Here is a 10,317-nt window from a genome sequence, read left to right as displayed (position 1 = left end):
ACTGGGGAGTGATGGAAAAGTAGTAATTTTCCCTTTCCTGATGGCACCCAGAACTTCCCGCGTTGGGAGCGTCAGCGACAGGCTCGTCGTTCTGCAGGAGGGAGTAAGGATTGTCCTGCGTCGTTGGGACGGAATTCTTAAGTCCGTTTTGAAAATTCCTTTAAGGAACGCTTGATTTTTTCCCCTCTTTGTATGTACACCGGGCATTGAGAAAGATCATGGGGGGCCCCGTCGCAATGAAGACACTTGCGCTCTTTTGCGCAAGAAGTCCCATCATGACTCTCTCCACATTCTGCGCAACGCTTTTTGTTGCAACAGTAGACGGCCGTGTGACCAAGTTGCTTGCAGTTGTTGCAACTCATTACCCGGGGTACAAACAATTGAACAGGTAAACGAAGCGCATCTATCGAAACGAAGTTTGGAAGGGCGGAGCCCTCAAAGGTTACTCCAAAAGAATTTGTCGAACTCTCTTATTATTTATAATAGATACGGATTTCAGTTGGTCGCATGCAAGAATCTTCACAGTTTTAAGCGAAGAGTTCTTGAAGCGACCGACTCCATCCTTGAGTATATCAATTCGGGTCAAACCCTTTTCGGTGATTACGCCGTCGATTTCTACGTTACGACAGGGCACGTATACGCGATACTCAATCGCAAAGAGATCGCAACGGGTTATATCATTTGCTTCGGTCCGGCTGGAGACGACAACTCGTAATTTGTCTGGCCCCATCCGAGTAATCTCGGTAACATCTGAGAAGTTTTTTGTCAGCTCTTTAGATATGCGAATAACATTGAGGGGTTTGGATTTTCGCCTAAAGTACACAATGAATGGGCCTTTGGAGCCCTCAGGGTATACTTTTTGACGAAAATCCAGTTTTTCTTCATCCTCCTCATCATCAGAAATTACGTTTTCTATTTCCATTCTTCTTCCAATTTCTACTTCACCTTCCGGTTCTTCAGGGGGTTCCGTATCAGAGATATACGTTGGCGTCGTTGCGGGATCCTCCCCGCCTTCTTTTTTTTTTTTTTTTTATCTGTATTATAGTGATTTTCAACTCATTTGGCTGGCTCGTCACTTTTTACTTCCATTTTTGGAAGAATGTCGGGAGTGAGAATTGAACTCGTGACCTTTAGCGTGAGAGGCATGGATGTTACCACTACGCCAGATCGCCTCCACTCCCCGCCTTCAGCTATAGTAATAAATTTCGTCAACTGTTCGATATGAACAGAATTTATTGATAATAAAAAAATTAAAAAAATAAATATAATAAGATAAACTTCTATTTTAGTTACAGTAGAAAATTATAGTTATTCAAACTAATTTTTATTAAATTAAATTCAAAAATGAAAAAAGTTCCAACAAATGTTCAAGTGCAATATATATGAAGATGGTCACCCTAATGCCAACGCTTGATGATTACGTGAACACCAAGCGAAACAATGGTATTTGTTATGCACAGAAAGTGGAAGAAATGATAGAAAGGAGAAAAAAAGAAATAAGCTTCTACTTGCCGCTGCGGTGTGACGTATGTGATCTGTTGAATGGATCCTCAGTGTCTCGATCGTACACCACTTATTTGGTTGAGATTCACCACGCTTGCAAGCGCGCCGGATGAAAAAGCACAATAGAATCGATGTGAAAGAAACACCTCTTTCGGATCGATTGAAGAATGCGTCCGATAAGCTTGCAAGTGAGTGAACGAATCAATTTAAGCCGTTTGATACATGTCTTCGTATGTTTAATGCTGTTTGTGACGTATTTGACTTCAATTTGACTAAAAATGTGTTTAAATCTAAGATTACTAATTATACCTAGTTTGTAAGTAAACAAAAGCAGTCTGTACGAATATTCGAAGACGGTGTTAGAATAAAATAAAATTCGTTAGAATAATATTTCTCATTTACTAGAAAGCCATCTGGAATCAAAAAAGTGTTCATCCCGCCTGAAAATCAATTATTATCTTTCACGCTCCCCTAGACTCGTAATTTACGAGTCGTAAACGAAGCTCAATTCGCGTTGACGGCATTGAGCTTCGTTTACCAGTTAGGGGATCGTCAAAGATAATGATTGATTTTCGGGATAAAACTGCAGCGACCGCACGTTTTTTTTCTCTGAGTTTGGATCGATTAATCGACGTAAATTATTCGTTCGCTTCGATTATTGGTTGCGCAGTATTCGTTCGATTAATATTCGATATCTGTAGGATGTATTCGATTAATCGATTAATCGAACGATTATCGGGGATCACTACACAGGGTCATTTTGGTATCCACTCCACTTTCTACACGAAGTTCATTTTTACACTTCACGATCGGTGGAAACGGGAATAGCTGCAAAAAAGTGAAGTGAGATGTAAGCGTAGTGGGAACGTAAGTGCCCAGGGCTTTCGAATAACTACCAGTGTACTCCACAACTGCACGTAGTATTTCGTCTTAGTGTTTTTCTGTTTATTGATCGATCTCGATTGTTTAATTTTTTTCTTCTATCATTGATTACAGTTCGTATAGGTTCTTTTAATTTAGATTTTCTCATGTCGCATTCAAATGCGATCCACTTGTTGTTTCTTTTGCCTTTCTTCATTACTGATTATCGCTTTGAACAACATTCGATTATATAAGTAGTACTGTAATGAGTGTGTTCCGTTTATTTGCACGATGAATACGCTTCAATTTTTCTCTGTGCATCTTTGCTTTTAAGCGTCCATTTGCACACAACGACTGGGATGTAGGAGAATTTGGTTTCCCGATGACTTGTTTGCTGTTGATTACAATTTCGGAACAAGTTTGACAATTGCTACGTATTAAAACTAAGCTAACGCGACGGGGTTAGAATTGATTGTTCACTGTTCATCTGTTGTTTGTTTTGTTTTACTATATCAATCAAGTGTTCGAAGAAGACGATGCCGACACAGGTACAAAGTAGTCGTTACGGTTAATTTCGTTTGTCCAATTTTAAGGTTTAAACACAGGAAACAGATACATACACACGCGAACGAAGAGATCGAATTCGTTCGCTCTCGGATGGCACATTTTTGTTTCGCGTGTGTTGTTTGGGTTTTTTTTTTACAAATTAGGTTTCAAAAACAAAAGTAAGTTAAGGTGCACACAAACATCGAGGTAAATATTAAAGAAATTCCGTTTTGACGGGGGTAAAATGGAACTAATATCCGCGATGGGGCGATGCCGCCATTGGCCCTCTGTGTTTGCTGCTTGGTAACTGGTTCGATTGGTTCCCCTTTTTGGGGTGCGTGCTCACCACATGTTAGGCTTTCTAGATTTGTTTCAAAATTTGGTCAAGCTCTACAACAATACAATATAAGGCTCCGATTTCAATTTAAGCTTTCAGTTGCTTAGTAGTTTTGATTGTTTTTTTTTTTTTATTCAAAATGTCTTAACAATATACGTGTATATATTATCTCAAGGAATAACACTTTGTTTTTTTTTCATTAACATGCATCTTAACCTATTAATCAAAATAGGAAGGCATTTTAGTTTTATATTTTCGTCCCTTGCGAATGTGTGACAGTGATTTCGTTTGCCATTCCACCGCGTGGGGTCACTGCCGGCGTTACGCAATTTATTGTTGGTAAATTTATAAGGCGATTGCAAGTCCCAGCGAAGGGCGAAGAAGAGATGGGCGGTAATCGATTGTCAAAGTGCTTTTTTATCTCGCTTGCGTGTGGGCGCGTTTGGGCGTTTGTGACTAGCGTTTATTTTGTGTTGTGTTCATCGTACCCAAAACAGAGCTGACATCTAGCGAGTGGTAATTGATTGCTTTTCAACGACACTTAAATTCAGATTTCCAAGCAAACACGATTATCGCCGCCCACCTACTTCTCCTTCGGTCATGCAGCGGTTGTTTCCTTCCCCAGCTAGGTATGACTTTTGTTAATGTAAATATTCCTTTTTTTGTGGTTGTTTTTTTTCGATTCAATCGTATATAGATAAAGCACAATATTTCATACCTGTTCTCATTAATCAAAGCCAAAAATAGTTTAACTCGATTGTGTTTTGATTGGTCGTACATTCTATGCGTATTCTATGCGCTTTATCTCCCCGGACGGAAAACGCATGGCTTATTGTGTCCAACGCTGCCCAAGGGTCGGGAACACAAAAGGTTAGCTAATGCAAGCTGTCATTTGTAAATATAGTTTTAGTTTATCTTCATGTGCGTCTTTTTTTTTTTCTTCGTTTTGATTCCTACGCGAGAGTATATTTTTTCACAAACAATCCGTTTCAATTTATGTGAATATTTTGGCTTCGCACTGGGTGACCGTTTGCTCGCCATTAATTTTCCGTTGGGGAGAACGGCTTCTTCCTGCCTCGTCATACACTGAGAAAAACAACATATCTACCTAATCTATTATGTTCTTTTTATAAAAAATACATTCACTTAAACATATATTATTCTTAGAGCAGATAATAATATACATTTTTTCTGGATTTTTTTCTCGCTCCTTTCTTTTGTTCTGCGTTCTTTTTTCCTTCCTGAAATGCGAAAGCGTAAATAACGGGCTGGGAGAAGGGATGGGCGAGTAAGAGTAACGGTAAAGCGTTTTTTAATTGACAATTATCATCATCACAAATTAATTAGCGACTCGAAGCATAGGTTAGCGCATTTTGACTGATTACACGTATTAAGATTTGCCTTTGTGTGGACCGTAGAATACCCATTTGGGACGCGGGACGTGTGAGGCGCAGCGACGAGGGAGAACGGAGAGATGGTTTCAATGGCGAACTTATTAGTAAATGGTATTCGCCTCGGCTTCGCTGATGGACCATCACGCAAAGAAGAGCGAGAGAGAGAGAGAGAAAACCGCAAATAATAATGGGATAGAGCAATTCCACGTCAAATCAGCCTAAAAACGGTAGATTTGGACCCTCTTCGATTTTATTGAAACTCGGTACATATGATGGAAGCTTCCTAAAATCACAATTTTTCATTATCATATGACCAATTTAAATTACGCATAATTTTTTAAAAGCGCATGTTCAAAATCATTGATCTTTCTTTCAGAAAATCGTAACTAAAGTCCAGATGTCAGATTGAAATATGAAGTTCGAAAGATTTGTTGGAAAAATGATGAACTATTTAGGGAAAACGACATTTGAAATGCACTGTTAAAGAACTTACTCAAAAAATGAATTGAGTATTAAAAACTTTTATATCTCATAAACACCCCCCTTTGATATTTGTTTTTAAATTTTTATTGGGAAAATCCATTTGAGGTAACCATTTGAGAAAAGTAACATATAAAATATAATAAACTTTCCTCGAGATATAACCAATTTATTATAAATATTAAATTGATTGTATCTCGAGGACGGAGAACGGTCCTAGGATGAAACGTTGTATATAGTTTTTCCATTTTATATGTTACCTTTGTTAAATGGTTACGATTTCACAAACTATTGTAAGCTATCGTAAAATTGAAAAATTTTTCAGCATCCTTATCTCTATCGTAATCCCCTATATACTCACTGATCGAAGCATTGAACTGGACTCGATTAAAGTGCTCTTCAGTTAGAATTTGGTCGCTTATTTTTATTCACTGCAGCGCCCCTAGTTGTCACGAAGAGAAACCATTGACAGTGTTTTGATCGGAATGGTTTGTTTATTCAGTAGTGAAAATTTCATCAAGGTTGAAGGACACATTCAAAAGTTAACGACGATGAAAGGCGAAAGTTGGGAAAAACATCTGTCTACTCACGTTGATAACCCGACGTTGTCAGGAGGAAACATCGCAAAATTCCTGAAATTCTCAAAATCGACTGTAAATACCATACTCAAACGTTACCGGGAGACTCTTACGTTGGATCGGGCAAAATCAATCAGGCGTATAGGTGGAACATATGGCCGGTATCTACGAGCAAAGGTGATTCGATCAGTCCACCACAATCTTGGGCTCTCCTTGCGGGATTTGGCGGAAAAGTTCACGGCGAGCCACAGTACAGTTTGGCGAGTTTGAATGCGATAAGGCTTGCGGTCGTACAATTACCCCAACAGGACGCTGAAACAAAACCTGGTTGCAAGGAAGCAGTGCGAGCAAGTGTTGACCAAGTACAAACGATGTATTTTGATGGATTTTCGTCTCATCGAGACATATTGGGTAATTATCGAAGGCAAACTGAAGAAATGTGGCAGAACCATAAAAAAACCAGCTCCAATGGAAGAGTGGTGGAATAAGATACAAATACGGTTACCAGCAGTACTGTGCAGAAAATGATGGGTGGTATCACACGAAAAGTTTGAAAATTCATCGGAACAGCTAAAGTCATATATTTATGAGAATCGGTGATCGTTCGTTGGTAGATTTTTCACAAACTCGAAATTTTAGGTCAACAAATTTGCTTAATTCGGAAACAACCGCGGAAATCTATGACTGGTCGAACCAAACCCAATTTCTTTGTGCGAAAATGCACTTGAAAGGAGCAGCACGACTCTGGTGGAATGGAGTACAAATGTTGGTGCAAACGTGGTCTGTTTTCAAAGCGAAGTTCCTTGAGGCTTTTCACGAATCGTTGGATCCTATATCCATTCACGAGAAATTGATGAAACGGAGTAAAAGGCTGGCTGAAACGATAGAATCATATTTTTATGAACAAGTGACACTTGGCAGGAAGGCTCTTTGAACTGAAGTGGTGATGACCGAAGATGGGGTTGATTGATAGTGGCAGCAAGGTGACAACAATCAAAGACTCGATGGCGAGGAAATTCGGTAAACGTCGGGGCGACAGAAAAGGCTAGGCAGCTAGGCTAGGCTAGCCTAAAAGTGGATGAAATTGAGGAAAAAAAATTGTTAAATTGTTAACAATAAATTGATATTGTTGATGCCATACTTTGCACAAGAATTGCCAGTGATTATAGCCATAGATGTCCTGAAGAGCGAAACTGTGGTGATGACGAAGAAAGAAGGAAGATATACTGGTTGGCCAAAGGAGAGTGTGAAAAGACTAGAAAAGAAGATTCAAATAAAGAAAGGTCTGTACGAGAAATGCTTTCAATTCAGGTTTACGAACCTGTGAAGGGAGCGGACTTCAATACCGATGGAGTAGCGTTGAAAGCATTCGAGACTGTTCCTTGAAGAACGTGCGAGAGCTGGACAAAGCCAAGTTTCTCGAGTTGGTAATTGTGCTACATGAACCACAACCAGTGCATGAGAAGTCGTACAAGATGGTCTCACGGGAATAGTAGATCAAGCGAATTATAAAGTAGCTGTTGGATGCGAGGATCATTGAGCCAACAATATCTCCGAATAGCACTAGAGCATCTATTGTTCCGAAGGAAGAAGGCGAATGCCGGATGGTAGTACACTATCGTTCAACAAGAAAACCGTGAAGGATAGGCAAGTTTGTGTATAAATATATATATGTCATAGCAGTATAAGAGCAATATGAGAGAGCGAAACAAGAGACACATTGCAACTAATCACGAATTAACCCTTTTCACTTACTTTGCTACATACACGGCCCCTGTCGCGAAAAGGATAAAGGTTCACGTTTTTCCTTCTTTTTATTCTTCGAAAACACATTCCATGTATACTTTTAAGATCCAACTTCGTTTAATAATGTCTCACGCATTTGTGCAACAGCACCAGGGGTTATGTGGATAGCGTAATTGTGTAAAACGTGTAAAAATTTCAGCTGGCCTTGATTCGATCCCTGTTTGACATTTGGATTTTTTTTCTTCTAACGCTAGTTTGGGTGGACACTATTGAAATTTCATGAATTCATATCTCATTTTTGGTGAGTTTGCCACGGCACCACTGTGTACGTCAAACTTTGTTGAGTTGGAAGAGTTTTCCAATAAAAATATACAAAAATATATCGTAGGGGGATATTTTGAGATATAAATGTTTTTGATACTAAATTCAATTTATGAATAAGTGCATTTAAATGTAATTTTTCCTCAATAATTCATTAATTATCCAAAAACTTTGTCAAACATCATATTTTAATCGGAATCTGGATTTTTAGTTACGATTTTTTGAAAGAAAGATCAATGATTTTCGACGCGCCCTTTTAAAAAATCAAGCGTAATTTAGACTGATCATACGATAATGAAAATTGTGATTTTAGGTAGTTTCCATCATAAGTACCAAGTTTCAAAAAAACGAAATCGAAGCGGGTCGGGTCAGCGACCGGCTGATTTTGCGTGGAATTGCTCCACAGTAACGTATAGCCGAAAGGGAGACCGAGGCGCTGTCAATTTTGGAACTGTGTGCTGTCGCCTTTGGCGTCCATCAGCGAAGTAGGCTGCAAATATCACAATATGCTGAAGTGAAAGAAAAAAAAAAACGAAAACGAAAAGAGATAAGAAAGACAGAGAATGGGGTTAAAAATGAACGGACCGCGCTCGTGTGGATGCGCGAGGACCATAAACGAAATGAGATACGATTATTAACTTACGATCGAATAAGGAATGCATTTCCGTTTTTTGTTTTCTGCATAAAGAAACGTGTTTTTGCTTTTGTTTGTATGCTTACTACAGTATATAACAGTGTTTTACTGGATAAAAACGAAACAAAGGGAATTTCTTCTTCCCTTTTCTTACCTATCTAATGGACAAACTCACACACACACACGTACACACGCAAACACGCACACACACATAGATTGACGTTTCGAGAGTGAGAGAGAGACACACGCCCATTCAGAATTGTTCATCCAAAAAGAGGAAATAAATTTACAGAGTGTCGATACCATCTTCGACAACCCATCAATAGCTCCTTTTGGATTGATTGTTTCTTGCTTTGTGTGTGCGAGAAAGAGAGAGTGAACAACACATCGATCGCAAGCTGACACAAAAATACACACTCAAAAGATCGGTAAAAATACGGTAACTGCGACCACTGGGACATATACAGAGTGCCGAGGGCAAAGCCTACTCTTCGACCAGACGAAAAAAAACGAAATATCAAAAAACATTCCAAATGCGACGTTATTGGCGAGAGCTGAACTAGACTGAACCAAGGAAACTCGCTATCGCGAGTGACTACAGCATCAGCAGCGGTGGCGATGAGGACGATGACGACGACGATCGTCACGCCAGACAGCTGCCGTTGATGTTCGCGTAGGACGTGATGCCACTGTCTAGATCGGTGAACTCGCTGCCATCGTGCTCGGGAAGGATGAGGAAGTCGTTGGTCACGATGCTGCCCTCGAAGCAGGACGATTGGGAGAGCATGTGGTGCTGATGGTTCAGATGCTGCTGATGTGGTAACAGAAGCTCTAGGCTTTGCTGAAGATGGCACTGCTGTTGTTGTTGTTGTTGCTGTTGCTGCTGGTGTTGATTGGATTGCTGTTGCTGCTGGAGCTGCTGCGATAGATGATTCTGTGTTGATAGGAGAGCATAGTCCGACGGTTTGATGATGGCGGTGTCGAAGTTAGCGTTGAATTCGAGCAGTGCGTTGGAGGCATTGTCTTTAACGGCTAGGCAGGTTAACTTGTCGCTGTCGTTGGTATGGTGGCTGTCCAGAGTGTCATTGTTGTTGTTATTGTACAGATCGAGAGAGTTTTCGAACAGAAAACGGTCGGCCGATTGGACTGTGGTATAAGGACTACTCGTATCGATGAGTTCGTTCTTCAGAATGAAATCCGCGCTCGGAAGGGTCACCGGTACGGACGGGAGAGCATCGGCAATGGTTGTTACATTGGTCACCGTCCGTTTCACCGCCGTTGCCGATTTCTGCCTTGGTTTTGGTCCCGGTTTAGAGCGGGTTGGAGCGGAAACAGGCCGCTCTTGACTGTTTGGAATGTATTCGGATTTCAGTGATTGTGCAGCGAAGCTATTAACATCCATGACGTCCGTCGGGGTCGAATAGTTCACCTCGGTAGGCGAGAGCTTACAGTAGCCGGGCGGTAGAGCGTTATCCTGCTTGGAGAAGTCCCCCAGATCGCTACCGGATTTCAGGCATTCCAAGAACTTGACATCATCGTCATTGTCCAGAAAACTAAGGTCCGCTATAAACTTACATTTGCTGGTAGGGATAGTAGACAAACTTGGCAACGGCTGGTACCCCTTCTGATGGACACAATTGGGCCCGTGCGCTTGCAGCACTTCCATTAGTTTCCGCCGCTGCTGCTCGAGCTCCGTAACTTGCGATTTAAGTTCTTTGTTTTGCGCATCCAATGTCTCCGACTCGTTCACCAAGTTTACCGTTCGCTCACGTTTTTTCATGCGACACTTAGTGGCGGCGATCTTGTTGCGCTCCCGGCGCCTACGGCGGCGATCCTCATCCTCTGGCGTCAACTAAAAGTAAACAAAACATTTCTTAGTACCGTCAGTACCCGGTTGTGGATCGCAAAAATAATATT

At 40.7% G+C, this 10,317-nt stretch overlaps 1 protein-coding gene across 1 annotated transcript in view; it reads right to left on the bottom strand.

The window, feature by feature from the left end:
* Positions 1–2,426: 2,426 nt before the first annotated feature.
* The window catches only part of LOC129775663 (activating transcription factor 3), a 189,156-nt gene continuing 181,265 nt past the window's right edge, over positions 2,427–10,317 (bottom strand). The window contains exon 5 of the mRNA XM_055780652.1: positions 2,427–10,252. Coding sequence (XP_055636627.1) covers positions 9,044–10,252 — 1,209 coding nt within the window. The 3' untranslated portion in view covers positions 2,427–9,043. The remainder of the gene's footprint in view (positions 10,253–10,317) is intronic.

This window comes from Toxorhynchites rutilus, chromosome 3 (genome assembly GCF_029784135.1).
Source record: "Toxorhynchites rutilus septentrionalis strain SRP chromosome 3, ASM2978413v1, whole genome shotgun sequence".
NCBI classification, from domain to species: domain Eukaryota; kingdom Metazoa; phylum Arthropoda; class Insecta; order Diptera; family Culicidae; genus Toxorhynchites; species Toxorhynchites rutilus.
Note: the sequence above shows the minus strand (reverse complement) of the source record. Positions and strands in the feature narration are given on the sequence as shown.